General features: G+C 39.9%; 2 protein-coding genes and 1 long non-coding RNA gene across 4 annotated transcripts; 2 read left to right on the forward strand and 1 right to left on the reverse strand.

Annotated features, from left to right (window-relative positions):
* Positions 1-275: 275 nt before the first annotated feature.
* On the reverse strand, positions 276-2806 carry LOC127974908 (uncharacterized). Its single transcript, XR_008157406.1, has 3 exons — positions 2699-2806; positions 1360-1443; positions 276-940 (listed from the first exon to the last, which is right to left on the reverse strand). It is a non-coding gene; the product is annotated as an uncharacterized LOC127974908 (long non-coding RNA).
* Positions 2807-3601: 795 nt separating this feature from the next.
* Positions 3602-14121, forward strand: LOC127975330 (protein SOGA3). Of its 2 annotated transcripts, none has more exons than XM_052579294.1 (8): positions 3602-3701; positions 5511-6194; positions 7371-7595; positions 7775-7933; positions 8298-8366; positions 9719-10906; positions 11968-12085; positions 13992-14121. In XM_052579294.1, the coding sequence occupies exons 2-7, from the start codon at positions 5544-5546 to the stop codon at positions 12055-12057; spliced, it is 2382 nt and encodes a 793-aa protein (XP_052435254.1). In that variant the 5' UTR covers positions 3602-3701; positions 5511-5543; the 3' UTR covers positions 12058-12085; positions 13992-14121. The 2 variants fall into 2 exon arrangements, with proteins under 2 accessions (XP_052435254.1, XP_052435253.1); XM_052579293.1 differs by having other exon boundaries at positions 11764-12085; positions 13992-14021.
* Positions 12113-23057, forward strand: soga3a (SOGA family member 3a). The gene is made up of 7 exons (XM_052579292.1): positions 12113-13886; positions 13992-14159; positions 17129-17383; positions 18387-18845; positions 19041-19120; positions 19209-20697; positions 22346-23057. The coding sequence occupies exons 1-7, from the start codon at positions 13560-13562 to the stop codon at positions 22544-22546; spliced, it is 2979 nt and encodes a 992-aa protein (XP_052435252.1). The 5' UTR covers positions 12113-13559; the 3' UTR covers positions 22547-23057.
* Positions 23058-23886: the final 829 nt, after the last annotated feature.

Genomic DNA, 23886 nt, shown 5'->3' on the forward strand with positions numbered 1-23886 from the left:
ATGTGGCTGACACTCCCTCTGAGTTCAAACAAACCAATATCCCGGAGTAATTCATGTACTCAAACAGTAAACTGACTGAACTGCTGTGAAGAGAGAACTGAAGATTAACACCAAGCCAAGCTAGATAACAAACAGAAGACTGACTCATCAGTTAACAGTTTAAGTCATTTGATTTCATTTGGATTAATGTGTATTGGAGATGCGAACCATTTCAAACGATTCAGTTCGATTTGGTGAACTGGTTCAAAAAGATCCAGTTACATCGAATTGATTCGTTCGCGAACCTGATATCACAAACTGCTTTGTTTTGAACTCTCTCAAAACAGACACGGAAGAGAAGACAATGATGAATAAAGTCCTAGTCTGAGAGCGGACTAAATCTAAAATATTTTAAACTGTGTTCTGAAGATAAATGGAGGTCTTACAGGTTTGGAACAACATGAGGGTAAGTTATTAATGACCTAATTTTGATTTTTGGGTGAACTAACCCTTTAATGCAATAACAACATTCAAACCGATACTAAGTGCTCCTTATGCTCTTAAAACCTTAACACATTAAAACATTTCAAGAAGTAAAAATTAGTCAAGATTTTGTAAAAAATATTTGAACTGGAGATGTAACTTGGAGTCTACCAACAGCTTCGATTGTACAGCATGTACCATGTTGATAGCATTTAAGAGAGCAACTTCAACTATAAAGATTGCACTTTTGGGGACATCTTAACACCATCCAGGTCCAGGAAATGTTTCTGGAACACCTCAAAGGTGTAGCAGTGTTGGGGTGTATGCCAGGTTGAGGGCATAAATAAGCCCCATCAGCAGTGTGCAAGCTTTAGCAGTACTGCCGCATGATGGACACATCGACTGGATCCTCTTGATCAGCACCATGGATGACCAGTATCTTAAGGGTGTGTTCAGCGGCATCACTACAAGTGTCCTCCTACAGTTTATAAAAAAGAAAGAACACAATTCTATTGAGACACAAATACAAAAGAGATTAATTATCAATGCAGAACAAACATGCTCGCTAAAAATTACTTAACATAACTCACATTGTTAAATTCAGTATAATGTGTTTTACCTTGAGTCAACATAAGTAAAAAAGTTAGTAGAACATTGCGCAAGACAGATGCAATTCACAGATTGTACCCATAAAATGAATGTTGTGCGAAACCATACATTGTGTGGCTCTGTACCTTTACAGTGCCAGGAAACCCTTTTTAATATCCAGACTACGTTTAAGTTGTGACTGCACATAATTTGGACAATTGCTGAGTGGAAAATCTTCATGTTTGTGTCTTACTTTTTCACTTGCGCTTAAAAATGATTTTTATGACAAAAAAAAAAATCATGCTTTACCAGGCAATCTTCAAAAAGCTCTTCTTCTTTCTCACTGAGGTACAGGATAAGGCTGCGGATGACAGTTTCACGTCTGCTTTGGTACTGTGAACAGATTGATAATGTGTCAATACTGTGTGAATTACAAGCAGGAGGAGCTGTTCTGCATATATACCTGCATGCAGTTTGTCTTGTGTGCAGTATTCTGCAGATTTTAACAAGTTAAATTTAAGTTTTTAAAAATAAAATTTTATATATATATATATATATATATATATATATATATATATATATATATATATATATATTCCAATCCATTACAGTTTTATGACCTGTCAAAAACATGCATTTACTTATCTATTTGTCACATTTTTATATATTTGTTAGACATTTTTTGAAAAGATTCCTTGGTGTGTAAGTTTGAGAAATAAGAGCAGCAATATTATAGTATTATTACAAATATTTGAATGTTGCCGTGTCAGACCAGATAGATATCGCACGCACTCCTGTACTGTTCTTTTACCTGTTGAGAGAAACTAATTGTGTCATTGAGATCTCATTTACATTTTGTTTTAATTGCTTTTAATACAGCAATGAACTTGTTACGAGTTTGTGCCTGGAAATGAATTTGCATGGCAACGAGGCGTAGACGCTTGCCGCCCATTGCGTTAAAAGATAACGGTTCTTGCTTCATCTCCTAGACGGAGATTCACATGGATGAAGCTACTGATGCTAACCTCCCTCACTTAAGCCGTGAAAGGCTGTGGTCTAACGTTAGGATTTGATGACCGTACCTTCATACCGCTAGCTTATTAAAATAAAATGAGTGAATTCATACAAGCACTTGCTGCTACACATCAATGTTTAACGTAATTAGTAGCGAAGTTCACCTGCCATAGTAACGTTACTGCATTTTTCCAAAGTTCCTTCTTTGATGCAGACTTTGATAAGCTAACGTTACTTGCTGCGAAATTTTCAGTGGATTTAAAACGACTAACGTTAACGTTAGACACTTTTAAATAAGGCTAACATTAGATAGGACACACACAGGCAGTCAGCACGTTAATGTTACGTTACATCGATTTCCTTACATAACGCATGACAGTTTGAATTTAATCACGGCCAGCTAACATTAAATTACTCTGAAGTTAACCAGACTTGGTGACTTTTTCTACAAGAACGCGGCTAACTACATTTAGTTTTGACTAACCATCAGTCTCAACTTTATAGAAGTGGATAATGGCGTGATTAAAACTTACGTTCAGATAATTTTGAACCGTAACGTCTATGCAATAATCAAACCATGAAAATGAACACATAGTTGTTATCACAAATCTAAAGTAGAAAAGTCAAAACTTACCGAAGATAAGTCAGCCAAAAGTGACCGCCCAAACCAAACCAACCGTCTCTGCCACTGCCAGAAGGATCTTGTTTAAAAAAAAAAAAAAAAAAAAAAAAAGCGCGCGGATTCAAACGCACTTAGCTTTTCAGATTAACATTTACTTAATATTTTTAGGTGAATGTGCTGTGACCATAAAACATTAAATAGTACTTGTAAATATATAATACAATTTACTCTTTCTTCTCAGTTATGTTATTACATGAATAAATAGTGTAATTTTTACTTAAGATATTATAGTTCCAACTTAATCTTGATTTTACAATGTATAAATTACATTAATTAATGTAATAGATTTTACCACACCACAAAGTCATTATTTTCAGTGTGGTAGTGGTTGAATCATTGTAAAATGAATTTATTTTACTTTATTATTAAATACAAAATTACTTGGCACAGTCTGTATATTAAAAAGTTATGTAGAAATTAAGATTCTATGCATGTTTTCTCAAATTTGAACAATGCAGTTGCATTAAAATCTTTTTTTTTATCCTTCTTAAGAAAATTTCCAAGAGGCAAACCTTTTTTAAATTTCGTTTTAAATAACAACAGACTGTATTTTTCTGTGTTAAATAAACTGAGCTAAATACAATTAGCCTATTATTAGATGTTATTTAAAATATTACATTTACTTTTTAAGGTGAACAAATAACAGGATCTAGACAGATATATAGATTAGACAGACAGACAGACAGATAGACAGATAGATAGACAGATAGATAGATAGATAGATAGATAGATAGATAGATAGATAGATAGATAGATAGATAGATAGATAGATAGATAGATAGATTAGACAGACAGACAGACAGATAGACAGATAGATACGCCTCTGATGCTCCAGGCCCCGCCCCGCGATGACGTCACCGCGTGAATATTGATCAGTTTAATGGTGTTTTTAGACGCTCTGCGCTGCCATTATTCTTCCCCGCACCATGAGGATGAGAAGATGAGATGTTAAAAGGTAAGAATGGTGTTCGTCTGTTATTATGGGATGGTTTAGCGTGTTGTCAGTGCGTCTGTTACTCGGCTGGGTACAAAGAAAGGCTTCAAATATTCATTCACCTTGGAAAGGTTATAAGAAAACACCTCACCGCGACGACAACATTAACCCAGTCTGTGTAAGAATGAGAGAAATAAAGTCTTGGTTTACATGGACACGAAGCTGTGCAATCTTAAAATCAAAATGTTAATAATAGCCCAAGGCTAACTGAATTAATGTGACCGTAATGAATGAGTCTGGTGCTTCGCATCGTCTCCGCATATAACGTTAGTTAATAATAATTTAAGATGCTTCTCATTCATTTTTGAATCTCATCTGCTGCCACATACATGATCGATGTCTTTGTTATTTTATATTTATTTCGCCGTCCATGACTCGGGCCCATAGAAGGATAACCGGAACAGAGTAATAAAGTGTTTATTAAGAAGACTCGGAGCTGATATAATACAGTGTGTGTGTCTTGATCAGATCAGATTACTGGAGAAGACTAGGCCTCACCATCACTGAATGAAGACAACATCTGATCTGCCATTATATCATCCGGATTTCAGACCAATCACCCTTTAATCAACTTTAATTAACCAGGGTTTTATTGTAGTTAAAGTGTAACCATGTTTTATGGCACACTGATTAACATTTTAACCACAGTTTTACTACAAATACCACGGTTGAACTATGCTTAGTGTAGCACAACCATGGTTAATTTGTGGTTTAAAAAAAAATGTTGGTTTAATTTGTAGTGAAACCATGGCTAATTTCCATAAGGGCAATCAGACACCCTTTACCAGAGCAGTGACATTCTTCAAACCATTTTTAAACAAAATAATACTTGACAAAAGACATATCCCCATTAATGTCCATATTAAAGTGGACTGGGCTATTGGGCGATGGGTTGGGAAATCTGTTTTAGCTGGTTTCTACTGTTCCCGGTCCATGCTGGTCATTGTGTCTGGTAGATCATTTCTGAGCTAATAATGAACTTCCATTATGGTCTTAACTCGGTTATCCAATATAATGATTAAATTGAGATTAAACAATCTGAAAGCTGAATAAATAATCTCTCCATTGATGTATGGTTTGTTATGAGGACAATATTTGGCTGAGATACAACTATATGAAAATCTGGAATCTTGAGGGAGCAAAAAAATCTAAATATTGAGAAAATCACCGTTAAAGTGGTTCAAATATTATTCGTAGCAATGCATATCACTAATCAAAAGTTTTGATATATTTACGGTAGGTAATATACAGAACATGATCTTTACTTTAAGTATGACCTCCGTTCATCATCAGAACACAAATTAAGATATTTTTGATGAAATCCGAGAGCTCTCTGACACTCCATAGACAGCAACACAACTGAAATGTTCCCAGACCCAGAAACATAGTAAAGACATCAATGAAATAGTCCATGTGATATCAGGGGTTCAACAGTAATTTTATCAAGCTACGAGAATATTTTTTTTTGCGCAAAGAAAATAAAAATAACTTTATTCTTTATTCAACGATTCTTCTCCTCCAAATACCATCTTCTGACATTATCAAGAGCACCACGAAGCTCTCGGATTTAATCAGAAATATCTTAATTAGTGTTCCGATGATGAACGAAGGTCTTACGGGTTTGGAAAGACAAGAGACTGAGTAATTAATGGGTGAACTATCCATTTAACATCCGAATGATTTTTGGCATAAAAGAAGAATCGATCATTTTGATTGTAGACTATTGCTACAAATATACCTGCGCTACTTAAGATTGGTTTCGTGCTCCAGGGTCACCGATGGATAACTCGCACAGATGACAGAATGGACTCTGTGGAAAACAGCAGCATGAAGCAGCAGCGTGCATCCTCTTCGCCAGCCGGACTCAAAGATTCGCCGTCCAAAGCGGCTTCCAAAAGCGCGTCTGGCAAAGCCTCCGGCGGCACGTCAAAAAGCAGTGGTAAGAGCAGCCGCAGTAATTCTCCGGTCACCAGCAAAGAGCGGCATGTGGCCCGAGGCGCGGCAGCTGTCCACGGCAGCGGAGCAGAAAGCCCGACTCTGAGACGCGCGGAGAAGAGCAAGAGCATCGAGGATCGCAGCAGCTCCACCGAGGAACCCTACACCACCGACGAGTCGGGACTGGGGGTGGTGTCCGATCAGCCGAGCTCCACCAAATCCTCTCAGGGCAAGAGAGAGGCGGCGAGAGCCGATGGAGGCAAGACGGCCAAGAGCTCTGTAGGCTGCGGCCCGGGCTTCTGGAGGGAGGGGTGCTTGCAGTCGGAGCTCATACAGTTTCACATGAACAAGAGCTTGAAGAAAGAAAGCGGCCTGCCGGTGAAGACGCCGAGCTCACCGCTAACAGAGCCGCAGCCGCCGTCCGCCGACACAAACCGGCCCTCAGAGGCGTCACCGCCACCAAACCTGGAGCTGCAGGAGGAGATCGAGAGACTGGAGGACGAGAACGAATACCTGAAGGTAGGATGTAGGGGTGTAACGTTCACAGAATTCACGGTTCGGTTCGATAACACGAAGTCATGGTTCGGGGGATGGGGGGTAATTGCTTACGTCACAATGTTGGAAATAATTCTGTTTTAACCCATGAAGGCGAGCCAATGATATCCCACAGGACTAAGCAACGTACACACTTTGCGTTATGTTGGTGAACGTCTTAATCTCAGTCAGTTGTTGAAAGTGAAAACAGAATGACGGAGCCTTCAGCATCTGGTGCACATATTGTCTCTCAGAGACGGCGAGAGATAAATCTACTTCAACATGTGCTGAAAATGGTATAGTGCTAACTGTTTTTATTTATTCCCTAATTATTTCTATTGTAGCCCGCATTGGGGGAGGTTTAACCAACTCCAGGGTAAGGCTAAAATTTGCCTAATGTTAGTATAATCCTATTAACTCGCACATCATAACCTTGTCTTTTAGGCAAGCACATAGGGTAGGCTTACCGACTGAATAAAAATAAAACAAGCTTTGTGACTTTGTGAATTTTTACTCTCGCAATTGTGAGTTTATATCTCATAGATAATTCTGACTAATTCTGTCCAATTATTATTTTTAAGTGGCGTAAAGAAGCTTCCATAAATACCAGATATGGGCGTCAGGTCTCAAAATAGTTTTAATACGTCTGAATTGGTATGTAACATGATCATAATTTAATAAAAACATTGTAAGTTACAAATAATAACGCTTTCATTTCCACGGTTATTCAAACAGCGCAAGCAAAGAACACAACTGACTTCAGTCTAGTGTGAGTTTAAGCATGCTCAAAAACTCCCCCGTTATAATCAATAAAGCTGGCTACAATGTCAAATGAATCTCTTACTTATATCGTATGTACATTTCTACTTTGTTGTGTATGATGACAGAATTCAGGAGAGTTTAGAGTTCAGTCAGCAGCAGTCACAACTTGTTTCAGCGATGACTCATCTGAACACCTCTGATTGGCTATTGCATTCATAAGCTCAACAGAAACATTGATCAAAGCCATGTGGGAACACCACAAACATTGGCAATTTAACAAAAAATTTATTGTTCCACCATTATTTGTCACTGACCAACATAGCACTATGCTTATTGAATAGAGTTATGCATATTTTTGTGTGCTGGCATCTGAACTGACGTGAACTTGTGATTTATTAGCATGAAATTGAAGAAATGCGAGCAGAGATGGATGAGATGAGGGACACGTTCTATGAGGAAGACGCCTGTCAGTTGCAGGACATGCGGCGTGAACTGGAGAGAGCCCATAAGAACTGCCGAATCCTTCAGTATCGCCTGCGAAAGGCAGAGAGGAAGAGGATGCGATACGCAGAAACCGGTGAATTTGACGGAGAACTGCTGAGGAGCCTGGAGCAAGACCTAAAGGTAGAGTCAGATCCTCAAGGCAAACTATAATGCATGCAAACAAATAATACACAGCTCAGATATGACATTCTTCACTTTGCTGCCAGTGTCAAAAAAGACTAAAAACCACAATCAACAATGAATGAGACGGTGACAGTAAAAAGACAACATCATCTCTAAAGAGTTAATTCCTCTTCCAGGTGGCCAAGGATGTGTCTGTGCGTCTACACAACGAACTGGAGAATGTGGAGGAGAAGCGAACGAAAACAGAAGAAGAGAATGATAGACTGAGGCAACAGCTGATTGAAGTGGAGGTGACCAAACAGGCTTTACAAAATGAGCTGGAAAAGACCAAAGAGGTGAGAGTGTCTGGAAGTATCCAGATGACAAACTAAGCCACTGTCAGTGCAATGAAAAAAAAGGTATATAATTAACCAATTTTCACTCAATTGCTAGGATTAAAATTACAAATACTGATTACTGAATTAAGTATGACATTTTTAAGCAGAGAGACTGTCATTGTATTTTCTTGTAAAATATATTCTTTGTTGTATTTACAACTTCAAAACAACCTGTCTCCCTATACTCATTTAACATATGCACAGACACGTCAAGCATCATTTGTTTTGAGGATACAGATACTTTCTGTATAAATGATGAAGTTCCTTCATTTGTATTTCCAATATATTGCAAATTATGAACATGCGATCTTATTTCTGTCAGCTCTCTCTGAAACGAAGAGGAAAAGATGCACAGAAATCAGAGAAGAGGACTCCTCAAACCCCATCAGAGGTAAGAGCACTGCTGTTTGCATCCAGAGCCTTTCGAACAGTAGAGCTTGGTGCTGTAGCAAAGCCAAGGTCATGGGTTTGATTCCCAGGGAATGCAAGGACTGACAACATGTGTACCTTGATAAGTGTTGCCACACCAGGTTGATGATTTCCAGCCCAAAATGTTCACAGACATTAACAGACCTTAACTCTTGGAAACACACATGCATCTTTTTCAACAGCAAAATCAAGCCAATTAAAATGAAGATAAGTGATCAGTAAAAGTGATCAGATTAAGCAACATAATTAGTGCACCAAGATAACGTTTTGGATCATGCACACGCCAAAAGTGCTGAAAATGTGTCTCATTCATGCTTAAAAATATTAACAACAATAATAATATTCTTACCTTCATTCTGTGCTTTAACTTCAAACAGAACAAAAGTTGGGTTCAGTCTCTCACTTTGTAGTACAAACTTACTTATATTCAAACTTATATTACTGTAGCCACAACCTATATTTATGCCACTTTAGCATATTTGGACACTAAGGGTTTGTTGGTAACCAGTTTGCCTTTAAAATGTACAGTTTAAATGTATTACAATATTGCATTACTCCATTAAAAAGTAACTATTTGCATAATTTAGTTATTTTAATGGAAAGTAATGCATTGCGTTAATTTTGTGTTACTTTGTTACCTGTGTTGGGCCTGCCTATTTTTTTTATTTTTTATTATCATTATTTTTTTTTAAACAAAAAACCAAGGTTATATTTTTGCCGTCTGTAAAGCCTCTTTCACACTAAAAGTGAAATGACAAATTAAAAGTAATGCATTACTTTACTGGTTACTTTAAAAAGTAATCTAATGAAGTAACTCATGTTACTTGTAATAGATAATTATCAAATCCCACCAAATAGATCCCAAACCAGCCCAGATTTTTCCCACACAACCAAAGCAATTTTAGCCAGCACAATCAAATAAAAAAAATGGCATATTTGGGCGGAAATCATTCCATTCTGGCAATGCTGACCTTGGATGCAATGTAGACAGGGTTGCCAGGTTTTTACAACAAAACCTGCCCAATTGCTACTCAAACCTAGCCCAAAACTAGCTCAATCACAGTTTCGAGGGGGTAACTATCACATTATTGGGTTTGCTTAAACCCCAACACATGGAAAACAACCCGTGGCTAAAGTAGCCCAATTCCATGGGAAAACCTCAGACTTGACAGCACTGAGTGTAGGTAGCTTAGGATAAAAGTGTCTGCCAAATGCGTAAATGTAAATGAGCATAGCACTTTTTGGTTTGCATTGACACATGGACAATTTGAAAGTAAATGAAACACCATTTCAAAACCATGTTTTCTTCCATAGGAGGAAAATGAAGATCTGAAATGCCAGTTGGCCTTCATCAAAGAGGAGGCTATCTTAATGCGGAAGAAAATGGCTAAGATAGACAAAGAGAAGGACCGTTTAGAGCAGGAGCTGCACAAGTACCGCTCTTTTTACGGTGATGTAGACAGTCCTCTCCCCAAAGGTGAGGCCGGAGGTCCTCCAACCACCAGAGAGTCCGAGCTGAAGCTGCGTCTGCGGCTGGTGGAAGAAGAAGCCAATATATTAGGCCGCAAAATCGTGGAGCTGGAAGTGGAAAACCGTGGGCTGAAGGCGGAGCTGGAGGATATGCGCGGGGATGAGCTGTCTGGAGGAACGATGGACCCCTCGTCCAGAGAGCAGAGCGCGGCGCTCTCCGAACTCCGTCAGCAGCTTCAGTTGGTGGAGGACGAGGCTGAGCTCCTGCGCCGCAGCTTGGCTGACGTGGAAGAGCAGAATAAGAAGATGACCAACGAGCTCAACAAGCTCAAATACAAGGCCGGGTCACACGAGGGATCGCGCTTTAGCAGTGGAGCAGTCGATGGGGCAAAAGTTGAAGCCATGCAGGAAGAGCTGAAAGCCGCTAGGCTACAGATCAACGAACTGAGTGGGAAAGTGATGCAGCTGCAGTATGAGAACCGTGTTCTGCTGTCCAACATGCAGCGCTATGATCTGGCGTCTCACCTCGGCATCCGCAGCAGCCCGAGAGACAGCGACGCAGAGAGCGACTGCGGCCGCAGGGAAAGCGACGACGACTGCTCTCGTCTCACGCCGCATCGCAAACGTGAGGGTCCCGTCGGCGGAGAAAGTGACCCCGATGAGGTCCTCAACATCCGGTGCCTGACTCCCACCCGCTCTCTTTACACCCCAGAGGGACGTTATTTATCCAGAGGTTTCAGAGACCGCCAGCAGATGATGGATATCCGCATGGAGGCGGAGAGATTGAGCAGGACCATCGACAGACTCATCGCTGACACCAGCACCATCATCGCAGAGGCTCGTGTTTACGCCACCAACGGAGAGCTGTTCGGAAGAATGGATGAGGATGACGAGGGCGGCCGGATACGAGAGCACGAGCTGCTCTACCGCATCAATGCTCAGATGAAAGCCTTCAGGAAGGAGCTGCAGAACTTCATCGACCGCCTGGAAGTCCCAAAACCAGAAGACCGAGAAACTGAAGAGCCTCTGTCAGTAAGTGTGAATAAACCCAAGTCTGTTTAAAGGAATATTTGGTCTGAAATTAACATTCAATCATTATTTACCAATTCTCGTGTCATTCTGATGCTACAGTAATACTACAGGTTTATTTTCATCGCATTACAGTCACACTACAAATATATTCACTGCAAATCCTTGCATTCTGCCATGAAATGAAATCTAGCATCAGGTCTGACTTCAGTGATATTGTTTGCATATTGCATGTTTGCGGATGTCATTGACATTGAATATAGCCTTTTGATTGGACAGCAATGGTGGAGAATAGAGAATAAAAAAAAAAATGGCTTCCATTTTGGTCTGTATGTCAGATAAGGCCATCGTCTGACTTCAGAAGGCTTGGTATAAAATGCACGATTAAAAAAAAAAAACTGCATAAACATTTGTTAACTCTTAAAGTAAGCAAAAATTAGTAAATCCAGTGGTTATTCTTTAGTTTGGGAACCAATTAACTATGATGTTTGCCTCAATAAAATCTTAAATTGATATTTGTTAGGTTTAGGTGTGGGGTTTAAGGATTAAAGGATCTAGAATATGGTTTTGCAGAATAAAAACTTAATATTTGCTTTAAAAGTACTAATAAACGGCTAATATGCTTGCTAATAATTGACAAGTTAATAGTGAGAATTGTTCGCTAACTAAAACATGGGTTTGGAACAAGCGTGAGTAAATATGGACTTTTCCTTTAATTTCGTATGGTTTGGTGCTTGGATAAATTTGATATTTTCTAATCTTGAACATATGTAATGGATATTTGACTGTTCTGCTTCTCTTTAGACTCACGGTTCCTTTCTCTCTTATATTTCCTCCTCCATTTTTCGATATCCACCCAGATGTTTCAACCTATCATTTTGCTTATTCTCATCCTTGTCTTATTTTCATCTTTATCATATGCCACTATTTTCAAACTAGTCTTTCTCTTCACTCTTTTCTTTGTTCTGTAAACCTTTGTTTTTAGTTTAGTTTCGTTGCTTTCTCCCCTTTTCCTTGTTTCTGCTTTCTTAATTCATCATTTTGATTTTGGACATGTCATTAAGGTTACGGAAGGCACAGGAAGTGATCATCATTTCAGGCACAGAATACAGTCACTCAAACAAACACAAGCTCCCGTTCAAAAACAGCGATGACCGCTGCGCTTCAGATTGCATATAGTTGGTGAGTATTTTTGTGTATTTCATTAGCGTGTTACAATTAATACAGTTTAAATCATGCTTTGCATTACGTGCTTATCTGAGTATTCATACAGAACATGAACACATATTTTTATTGACTGTAAAACATGTTTATCAAACAATAATACAAATGTGTGCGTTGTACATTAGAAAAATAACGAGTCACTGATTTCTGCAGCATGTTATCTTATTTATATTCTCCTTGTTCCTTCAAGAACCCAGTCGGTTATTTGGAGATTTTAAAATCTTGATAAGTGTATTGGTAAAAAGTATAATCTGTTAACAGAACAAAGTGAAGCCCTTTTCTAAAGAACCAAATCACCATCTGACATCAGGATGTAAAAGCCATTTAAAACCTTTATTATGAAGACTACACTTTCAAAATAAAGAATGTGTGCTGTGTGTATATATATTTTAGGATCTTTTCTACCTGAGCTAACCTTTGAAATGTAACTTTGTTAGTGTGATCTAATCAGGGTGATGATAAGTAAGCCATTCATAGTCTAATCTTCTGGAGAGTTATCATATTTGCACGTGTTGCTTGGAAAATTCCCCCATTCGTTTTGAGCGCGCCTCTAATCTGACTCGACCGGTTGGTGCAGTAGTGTTATTGTTGATGGTAGCGTATTTGGAAAGCTGTTTTATTTTACTTATTATCCTGTTCAGTTTTAAAAATATTATATTTAACTAAGATATGGATGCATACCATATTCGCAGTGTTCTACTAAGTAACTTTTCAACTACATGTCTGCTGACTCTCAGAGTAGACTGTTAGGTTTAGGGTTAATAAGTTGACTTATACTTCCAGAGTTTCTCATAATCAGTATGTTGTATGTCATGGACTCATCAAAATAAAGTGTTAGAAGATACTCTAATGACTGCTGGTTGACATGTAGCTGCAGAGTTACTTGTTTTATTACTATTACGTTATGGTCATCGCCTGTAAACCGTAAAATCACTGTAAGGTGTTAATGCATAAGTTAAAGTTGAAGTTTCCCTGTGCATATGATTCTGAATGACTCCTGTCCAACAGACAGGCCTAGTGACAGAGGTAAAAATACATGTGGACTCTTACATCAGTGATCGGAGTATTTTGGGCTCTTGACTCTTTGAGTGCATTGGTGTCGTTTTCAGTCTGAAGCAGAGTGAGCTAATGCACAGCTCCATTCTGCAGTTCACTAGATTATTTCATTAAGGATAAAAGAAGGTAGACTGAGAATTTATAGACCGAGAGGACGATCCTATTTTAACTGTGAAGTCGGCGCCAGAGAATGACCGGTTGACCTCGTCTTTTATTGACATGGACGCAACCAACGCGCGCGGCGCAGAGAGCGCTTCCTGGGCTTCGGAGGAGAGGGCAGAGATGGCTGGCTTCGGATAATAAAGAAATAGTGTGTGTTATAAGCGGACTGCAAATAGTTAAGAGGCTGTGATTCGTGTTTCGTTGTGACTGAAAGATGTGGAATGCGTTTGGAAATGCATCGAGCGGGTGTGTGAGCAAGGCGCAAGGCTGGGAGTTTGTCCCGTGCTCGCGTCTGGAGAGGCCGGGGAAGAAGCTCCAGAGTCCCGCCAGGGTTCGGTCTTTCCCGAGCAACCTCCCGGAGCTTCCACCTGGACCTTCAGCTGCTGCTGCAACCGATGCGACCGGAGGACAAACCCCGAGTCACGAGCCACACACGCGCACGAAAAAGAAGCTCGAGGAATTAAAGAAGCGCTTCGATCAGGAGAAGGAGGAGTGGAGAATGGAGAAGGAAATGCTTTTGAGACAAGTGGCTGATATACAAGTACACACAGATGCATGCATGCCACATGACTGAGTGGGTTTGACCAGACAGCGGTGTGCCATTAAATTCCGAAGTCGTCTGTGTTATTCTGCGTTGTATTTGCAGGGTGGAGAGAACAGGAGGATACTGTTGGATCTGAAGTGTGTTTTAGAGGAGGTGCAGTCGGGGGTGAAGCGTGAAGAGAGTAAACGGAGTGAGCTGGAGCTGCAGTACTTGAAGGATCGGTGCGCGTGGGATCTGGAGAGGTCCGAGCTGAAAAGCCGCATTACTCAGGTATGGAAATGCACATCTCTTTATGATATATTTGATAGGTGTTTGATAGCAGTCCAGGACACTCCAGTGAGTATTATTCAGGGTGAAAGTCAGTTTCTGTACAAAGTATCTGCGTTTCAATCCACGTATTTTTATGCGCATTTTGGAATATCGCACAAAAACAACGCAAAGATACGCATAAATTCAAAAAAAAAGAAAGAAAAAGAAAAAAAAATTGGCATAAAAAAAAATTATCCGCACATGTGAGTTTTATAAACGTTTTATCCAATAAGAAAAAAAAAGTTCATTAACTACAATGGAAACATTTACCTGAATAAATTCCTCCACGCGCATCGAAAAAGCCACGTGTCTGCGCTGTGAGACGGAGATAACTCGACTATCAGCGGACCGATGTCGTTCACAGCATCTTTATGATGTTAAGCTCGTTCTGAAAGACCTGAGCAAAGTCTGTCGTCAAAGTGTTTCTGTATAAATGTCTTGAACGACTGCGTGCATTATACAATATTTAATGTCTTTAAGAGAAAAAAAAAAAAAGAACCATTATGAAGCACAAACCAATTCAGATATATATATATATTTTTTAATGGTAGTTTTGGCCTACAGAAACACAAATAACATGTAATTCAATAAACAAAATATCAGCACATAAATAAAATAAAATAAATAAATACAAAATTAGACATTTGTAAAAAAGAAAAAATGCTAAAAAGGACAACAGTCTCATCTGGCATGTAGATAGTGCACACAGATAATGCATGCTTTAATTATTTGTTGGTCTTCAAATGCTTGTCATTAAGCATAACCCAGAGATTGTATAGGCTTTGTGTAACACAAACACCATCAAGTGCAAATATATCCTGTCAGCAGCAGCTTTGTGGGCAAGCAGCCGGACAAGACCAGCTATTAGACAAAGAACAAAAAAGTAATTTGATTGAAGATGTAGTAGTAATATGTGGAAACGTAAAAAAAGTTTTCACCTTAGTGCATTGTCCCTCTCGAATGTTTTATGTTTATGACATCCTTATAAAGACACAGTCCAGATCGTCTCATTCACTATCCACGGTGAGAGAAGATTAGGCTTTTATATGTTATTGTGAGTGTGAAAGAGTGACTCCTAATACAGCAGCACAGACAGCACTGCACATGAGATGAAGAGTAGAGGAGCTGTGAATGCTTGTGTGATGCCGAGATGAACTGCACCTCATGATATATACTACACACAAAGCGTTATTAGACAGGAGACTCCATCATGCTTGGTCCAAGTTAAACACACCATAAAGACTCTGCTGACTTCACCGCAACTGCACTTGTTTGAGTTCAGAAAACAATCTGGGTTTAGCCACACAAATCCACCCAAAGTATTAGTTTGTGCCGAGAACAGAATCCAGGGAGGGGTCAGGCTAAACTGTAAAAACTGGTTTTCTTTGCCGTTCACATCCTACCACAGCACATACTGTTGTCCCGGTGGATTTCTAGGTTTACCGCACGGCAGGGTATGTGCCAGCATATTTCGGAGCATATTTGTGATCTTTAAAACAGAGATGAGTTCCTCCAGGCCCCGTCCTCAGGAATGTGAGATGCTAAAGGATCGGTCTTGCCGTCTATAAATAGAGAGCTGTTTTTGTGACATTGTTACCCAGACACAGAGCACACAGCAACCGCGGTCATTATATTTTAGTTTTAAAACTTCAACAGCACCCATCCACTGTTAGCTCTGGTTACATGGCACATCGGTGTCTCACATGCCCTCTGCTTGTAAACACAGACTGCTAGCGCACCCAGGGGAACGCATAGGATCTAAGACCGTGTGCCAGCACATTTTCGTGATATAGGAGCACACTGTTTATACAAACACTGCTTCACTCTGGTTCGTTGCTATGAGAAGCATAAATAAGATTCACCTATTTCTGTCTTGGCGGTTGCACAGATAGTGGAGCATGCAGGTTTAGTCCAAAGCAAGACTTTGAAACATCACAACTGAGTTCTCATCTATTTTAAAGAGGTCCAGTTTTGTTGGGTTTGGGAGAATAGTGGCATCTTCATATGTTCAGAAGAGATGGTTGATGTACACTACCATTTGAAAGTTGGGGGTGGGTACAAACATTTTTTTAATGTTCTTGAAATATTTATTATGGTCAGCAAAGCTGCATTTATTTGATTAAAAATACAGTAAAAGCAGTAATGTTGCGAAATATTATTACAATTTAAAATAACATTTCTATGTGAATGTTAAACTGTAATTAATTTCTGTGATGCTCCGCTGTATTTTCAGCATCATTCCTCCAGTCTTCAGTGTCACATGATCAGAAATCATTATAATATGATGATTTGCCGCTCAAGAAACATTTCTGATTAATATCAATGCCGTGTCGTGCTGCTTCATGTTTTTGTTGAAACTGTGATGCATTTTATTTTCAGCATTCTTAGATGAATAGAAAGAGCAAAATAATGGCATTTATCTGAAATAGAAAGCTTTTGCAACATTATAAATGCCTTCACTCACACTTTAGACCAATTGAATGCATCCTAGCTAAAAGTGTCATTAAAGTACGTTTAAACTTTAGTGTATAGCATGAAAAAAAAATGATAAACAAAATGATATGTAGGTCTCTATGACATCAACAGCGTCTGTCAGCTGCAGAGTTCAATCAAGCTCAGTGACAAATATGGTTTTAGTGTCTGCTGTGTAGTGAGCTCTCTCCAGGATCATCGGGGGGTCAGCATACCGACGTGGCTTCTCCATTACATGCAAAACTCTCGGCACTAGTCTGAGCTGTTTGTGTGAGTAGGCTTAGGCTGGGCATCCAATGAGGCCTTGGTAAGGACTAAAGGTCCATTTCATCCTGTTGGTAACAGGTTTCCCTTAACGCCAGATGCCATGTTCGGATGCTTGCTTTTCTCTGTACAACTATCCTACACACTGATTCCTATTTGGTGGTCAGCAAAGTCCTGTCTCTCTTCCCCCTCAGTTAGAAGCCCGGGGATGTAGTCTGGTGGTGGAGACTGTGAGGAGTCCAGATCAAGGGGACACTCTGAAACGGGAGAGAGCAGAACAAAAGAAGCTGCTTGCAGTCACTCACAGCGCGGCCATGGACCTCCGCTGCAGGCTGGAGAACAGTGAGAAGGGCTGGGTGAAGGAGAAATCTGAGCTGCTGGAACGCTTTGAGGCTGAGAGGAAGGAGTGGGAGAACCAGCTCATGGACATGCAGCGGAGGATTGAGGAGGTGAGTCTGCAGATGTGCACCACTCCCCACAGCTCAGCGGAGAGAACGGTGTCTTGTTTCAGACTGATTCCCTAAGTACTCTTGTTTACTTCCATGCTAAATGAAAGCTCTGGAAGTAAGCCTTGATGTATAGTGGTAGCACCTAAAATTGGAAGAGGTGAAGTCACGTTATATAAACCTTGGAATTGCAAGTGACTGCCAAAGGAAGTTTAGCTCGGTGGTGACTGCCAATCATCAGACAGAAGCTGAGAGCTTGAAGTTAGCAAACATGTGTGCATTTGGCCGATGTTTCATTAAAAGTGCATTTAAGCTATGCATTTTATCAGTATGGGCAATCCTTCAAAATCAAACTGAGAACCTAGGTGTTACTATTGCTCTATTCTCCACCGTTTGAGCTGTATTTCTTGGGTCCAATTGCGAACCTTTCCATAAACCAACCTTTTCCATCTATTCTTTTCCATCCAAGTGTAATCCCATACAGTTTAACTTCCAAATGCTTAGCTCTAGACCAGGATTCCTCTAATTCAGCTATGGAGGACCACTGGCATGCAGAGCTTGGCTCAAACCTGTAGTTTTAGTTACAAGTAACTCTGAACACCTTGATTATCTTGCTCACTTATCTTTGATTAGGCCTGCAGCTAAACTCAACAAGGCAATGGGTTACATACGCATTTTGGCACTTTGACACTATTATCCAAAGCAATTTACGCCATATACATGGTATATATTTCATAGTTTCATGCATTCTGAGAATTGAACCCACAATATTGCCCTTGCAAGCGAATGCTATACTGCAGGGATGTCCAAACCTGCTCCTGGAGGGCCATTGTACTACAGAGATTAGCTCCAACCCTAATTAAATCCACTTGAACCAGCTAATCAAGGTCTTCAGACTAATAAGAATCTTCCAAGCTGGATTGAACAACCGTGCTCTTGTCAAATGACAAATGTATTAGTTTTGGAAGATGTACCAAGGACTACATAATTGTTTTGTCTTTTCTAGTTGTACAATGAAGTGAGGTCCAACCGTGCAGGAAGTTCTCTGAGACCAATTACTGATGGACAGACTGCACTTAGGCTCAGCTCATGTTCTGCCAGCACGTTGTCGAGTGCTATAAGCTATAACTCAGATGCCCAGAGCAATGAATATTCTGAGGCTTTAACCCAGCGAAGCAATGCCAGCATCGACTCCCAACCAAGTCAACTCAGTCACCCCAGTGAATCCACCGACCAGTGCAACAGCGATCAAAGCGAACTATTAAATCAGCAAGGTGATGCTGAACAACAGGCTATAGACACTGCAGAGCTGGAGGAAATCCTGGAAAGCTGTTTGAAAAAGAAAATAGGGAACAAGTCAAGCTCCACTGGACAAGATGACCTCCTTAACCCGTTCAAACGATTTCAGAGCATGGAAATATGCTGTGGAAGTGACAAAAAGAAGAACAATTCTGCTCTTAATGCGGTGAGACTTTTTCCAACTATTCCATAATGGAAACACAAAACCTCTAGCTGTAAAACCACAGTACATTTACTTAAAATCCATTGTATTCCAGGTTAGGATGCTGCTATGCGAGGCTAGAGATGTGCTTTAGTATATTGTTTGGTCTGAGATCTAAGGTTTGCATCTAAGTCCTTTTATCCATCAACATCTTTGTAGGCACTTAAGGAAATTGCTCGTGTAAGTGAAGAACTCTGTAGCTACCAGGATGAAACAAAGAAGTGGCCTGATATTAAGAGGTAAACTTTAGTGCACACAGGTGCTGCATACATCACAAACAAATCAGATCAGTGCTTTATAATCACTTTGTTTGGTTTTCCTTCGTAGAAGCCGCAGTGAGTCAATGTTTTTTCCAAGAGAGGCCGAGTTGGTGGAGAGGATAAAGGACAATTTGGAAATGGAGGACACTGTTTTGTACTTGAAAAACATGAGTGAAGACCTTAAATCCCTGGATGAACAATACTGGACGAATTGGGAAGGTTATAACATGGAATCGCAGCAAAGTGAGGCTAAGCTACAATACAACATAAGACAACAAGCTCCACCCGTACCGACCCGTAGCACATCTTGGTACCTAAGCAGTCCTTCCGTTTCAGAAACAGAGTCCATTGGTACAGAGCAAGGGTGTCAGCGGCCAGGAACCCACCCAGACAGAAAGTACACCAGCCCCGCAATTGTACGAAAATTTGAAGCAATGCTTCAAGAAAATGAGGGGAAAGTTCTGACAGACTCAGTGAATGTAGCATGCACCGTGCCTGTCGATTCCCAGTGCAATATCAGCTGCTGCCAGAGCCGCTGGTCCTGCGATGGGAGTAGGTTTGGCAGCAACAAGTCATCCAGATATGTTCCTGTTAAGAGATGTCTCTCAAACGTGGACATTGCAGCTGCAGCCTCAGATCGCAGTCTAAACCAAATAGATGAACAAAACAAGGGTCTATATCATCCCATGAGCATGCCTTCAGATTCTGTTGCATCGCTAGACTTTATTTCGACATATCCCAGTGCTGCAGCTACTCCCAGAAATGAGAGACTTGAGAAGAAAACTGCAGAGTTCAACCGTGCGCTCTTCCAGGCAGGGATGGGCGTTCGGTGTGATGAGGACATTTCCAAGACTGTATCCACTGATTCTTCTCACAGTCTACCAGAGGTCATATCAAAGGACATGTTTATAGACAGTCCCTCGAGGCACGTTGAAGACAGTCCGAAGGATTTGCTTTCGGATCTTGTGGCACAGTGCCTGAAAGAGGGGGGAAGAAGGAAGGAAACAAAAGACCTTGTCACAAAGTCTTCATCTCTGCAGCAGGAACTTAGTCTAAAGCAAGAGAGTGAAGCTAAGCCTTCACCAATTGCAGTTGACCAGCTTGTCCCAAGTGTTGGAGAGAAACACTTTGAACTAAGTGTAAGTCCACCACAACAGCAAACCCATTTGGAAAGCTCCAGCAAAGTTCTGGACGTTGGTACAGACCAACAGCAAGCAGACAAAAAACCCAAGCGGACAAAAAAAGACATGTGTTGCACTAGGTCTCGGATTCTAGATGAGAATCCATGGAAGCCTTCTACTCTAGCGGCGTATCCTCGTCCGATGGAGTCTAGGTCCAACTATGGAGCTGTTGAGAGGATTCTCAAAAATTACGAGGATTTGGAGAGATCCCAGGAACAGTATCAGCAGTCACAGCACAGTCCAGGGAAGAAGGAAGACCTCGTGGACCTCTTGGAAATGTTGGATATGAAACATGAGCCTAGATCCAGTCAGAGACTAACACACACACCGCACCACCAGGCCATAGCCCACAAAGAGACACATGTAACGGTGCAGGTCAGTACTGCGGACACTCACGAACATAGACCCACGCCATTCAAGCCACAAAAGCACACACTTTCACCCGAACTGCAAACATTCAAGTACATGCTCAATGACTCGGCCGGAGAAGTGTATGAGGTGCAAGTGTAGATGAGTGCGGTGCATTAAAGGGATAGTTCATCCAAACATGAAAACTCTGTCATCATTTACACATCCTTAAACCTGTATGAATTTCTTTCTTCTGTTGAACACAAAAGAATATATTGTGAAGAAAGCTGGTAACCAAACATTTGACGGTAGCCATTGACTTCCAAAGTATTTTGGAAGTCAGTGGCTACCGTCCAGTGGAGAGTGAGTAAATGATGACAGATTTTATTTTTTAGGTCAACTATCACTTTAAAGCCCAAAGAAGCTATACTTCATTTTTGTACATGTGCAAACCTCTATTTGACTCCATTTGATGATGTGCACTATACGCTTTCTCTAGCGTACACGTCAAAAGTGAGTTCTCTTAAGTAGCATTTTATTCAATACTAGAGGTCACTTTGTTCCCAGTGCATTTGCTAAAATGTATTGTGAATCTACACATGGCTAAAGAGTGCTGGAGCAGTTGCAAACTTCTTCAGCTGTGACCATACAGGTACAAATGATTGCTGTATAAAACATATTAAGAACACTAATTTTCATTTAAAATATTTTATGTTAGACATAAATGAATAGGTTAATAGGTTGTCTCTATAAGTGCTCTTCCACACAGTAACTAGTGAATGTGTGTGATCGGAGATTTTTCTCAGTGCTAAGTAACAGTTAGACATTGCTTTGATTATATAAAATAAAAAAGTCTGGAAATATTTAGAATTTATTGTTAAAATACCTCGTTCCCACAAAACCATCTAAGCAACACAATTAAAATTCCTTAGGTTGAATTTCTGTCAGAAATTATTGGCAGATTGCTCAAAGCGAGAAGCCCAAAAGCTTCTTATTGTTGGATTAAAGCTTGAAATGAAAAGAATTAGTGGCACCAATGTTTAATTGGCATCTTTCATGTCAAGCTCTTTAGAAAACCTCAATTAACTGTTTCTTTATTATAGGAGGCCAAGGTATGTGGTGTAATTACAGAAACATGTAGCGTGGCCAGGAGTCTAGTGAAACTAGTCCTCTGCACGGACTGCCTGCTTTGTAAAAAACAACAAAATGACTCGAAATTATTGTCAGATGAGTCAGAAAAGCATTAGAGAGATTGAATCAGTTCTTTTATTTTGACTCTGTTCTAAAATGGAGAACATGTGCAGGAGACAAAAGTTCAGCCACTGCCGTTAAATGCAATGGCATTGAAAGAAAAATACAATAAACTGTATTTTGCATTTTTATTTAACTTATAAAAATCATCCTGTTGTATCAAATTAAGTTTTCTCAGCTTACTCCACAATTTAAATAATATATAATTTCTTTCTATTATAGACTATAGGTTTGCATCATAGATTGTATTGAATAAGTACAATTAGGCTTCTCTTTTATTAATGCAAAGTATAATTTTATTTGATATAAACATCGTAACAGACAGATCTGTACATGAAAGCACCCCGAGCTAATGTAGGTTATTGTGCTGTTGACAGGAATATTTAAATCCAGTGAGATTTCATTAAAATATTTGTCTCAACAGCAATGCAAAGAGTCCTCTGTAACTATCAAGAAGAGCTTTTCACGACCTGCATGTCCGGCAAAGAGACGTTTGCCCTCTCGTTGGGCTAGCCGCTCGTCCGTATCACCTGCATCAACTCCTTCACCACCACCACCACCCACAGTCTTCACCCAGAGACAAACACTCACCTACTCCACCTTCCACACAGAGACCGTCCTCTAAACGGCCCTTAGGTCACGCACAATGCCTTTACAGCTCTACATCTTGCCTGATTACCTGTGCAACGCCAACAATGACTGTCCACTTTTGTTGTTTACATTTCTATAACCATGAAATCAAACTGCCTTTTTCTTCTTTTTTTTTTCTTCTCAAAGACTAGTTTACGTGTACATTTAATTTCTTCCAGTGTGACTTACAATGTGACTTGTTTTCTTAATCCAGTATTAATCTGTCATATTTTAAAGCTGCGAATGTAGACCTGTTTTCTGTCCTTGATTCATATGTGTCCTCGTTTGTGTGTGAGGTCTGATGTCTGATCGAGAATATCTCTTACCAACTTTACCAAAACCACTGACTTGTGTTATTACAGTAAGGAACGGATTCTGCGCTCCGTTTACGTGCTTATCTGATCTGAGACATATCATCTAGACGATGCCTTTGCAGTCCTTTCTCTTGATAATAAATATCACAAATAAAACTGTATTCAGCATTTAGAATAAAATATTGACACTCATTTCTTGATGTAATTGTGTTTTATTCATAATCTATTTGGGTTTTTTTCAGAAATGGTGTTTTGGATGTTGTTCTTTTTTTTTTTTTTTTTTTTTTTTTTTTACATTTAATTAAATGACTTTATTATTTTTAAGTAAATGCCTTGCTTTGATGCAGTATTAATGATATTGAGAATGAATGGACACTGACAACTTAACCCCTGGCTGTAAAAATGGTAAACATTTCACCTTATTTCTATGTGATACCATGAAATAACACAGCAAGACAAAACTATGTCCACAACATTATGATTTTGTAAACAGAAGCAGAATAATATTTTGGATTAAAGCCACACACACTAGCAATACACTGAGGACTTTTCCCAGTAGCCATGTTTGCTGAATGTGCCCCTAAAATGCCACTTTGAAAACTATCTCCAAAGTACAGTTCATTGGACATGCTTTGCACCTCACATTCCTGGATCTAAAACTCTATTTTAGTCAGCTAGTGTAGACATTTAGACTCCAACCTGGCTGACTTTAGTCACATTCAGACTTAAATCAGAAGATGTTTTCGCAGCTGCAGCATCCTGTCAGAAAACCTCAGGACAAAGATCCCTTCCCCAGGTGCAAATCAGCTCATCCTGGTCCACATTTATTACGCTTCACTCAAACATGATCTTCCCCGACAGGAAGCCAGAGACCCAACATAGAAAGATGGAGCATGTGTCGACCTGTCACTGAGAAATCTGAAATCTGACCACACTTGACTGTCAAAGAAAGGCTCCACGTGTTTGTTCCTGCACTCTTTTGGGTACTTCGAATAAACATTATTTTATATTGTACCATTGT

This window comes from Carassius gibelio, chromosome B16 (assembly GCF_023724105.1).
Source record: "Carassius gibelio isolate Cgi1373 ecotype wild population from Czech Republic chromosome B16, carGib1.2-hapl.c, whole genome shotgun sequence".
Taxonomy (NCBI): Eukaryota; Metazoa; Chordata; class Actinopteri; order Cypriniformes; family Cyprinidae; genus Carassius; species Carassius gibelio.

What these genes read in the sequence shown, in the direction of transcription:
- LOC127975330 (XM_052579293.1), top strand. Translation starts at nt 5,544, where the DNA reads ATGGACTCTGTGGAAAACAGCAGCATGAAGCAGCAGCGTGCATCCTCT. An exon ending in GCCTGGAGCAAGACCTAAAG is followed by an intron (nt 7,596 to 7,774) that starts GTAGAGTCAGAT and finishes TTCCTCTTCCAG; the next exon opens with GTGGCCAAGGATGTGTCTGT. An exon ending in AGCTGGAAAAGACCAAAGAG is followed by an intron (nt 7,934 to 8,297) that starts GTGAGAGTGTCT and finishes TATTTCTGTCAG; the next exon opens with CTCTCTCTGAAACGAAGAGG.
- soga3a (XM_052579292.1), top strand. Translation starts at nt 13,560, where the DNA reads ATGTGGAATGCGTTTGGAAATGCATCGAGCGGGTGTGTGAGCAAGGCG. An exon ending in GACAAGTGGCTGATATACAA is followed by an intron (nt 13,887 to 13,991) that starts GTACACACAGAT and finishes TTGTATTTGCAG; the next exon opens with GGTGGAGAGAACAGGAGGAT. An exon ending in TGAAAAGCCGCATTACTCAG is followed by an intron (nt 14,160 to 17,128) that starts GTATGGAAATGC and finishes CTTCCCCCTCAG; the next exon opens with TTAGAAGCCCGGGGATGTAG.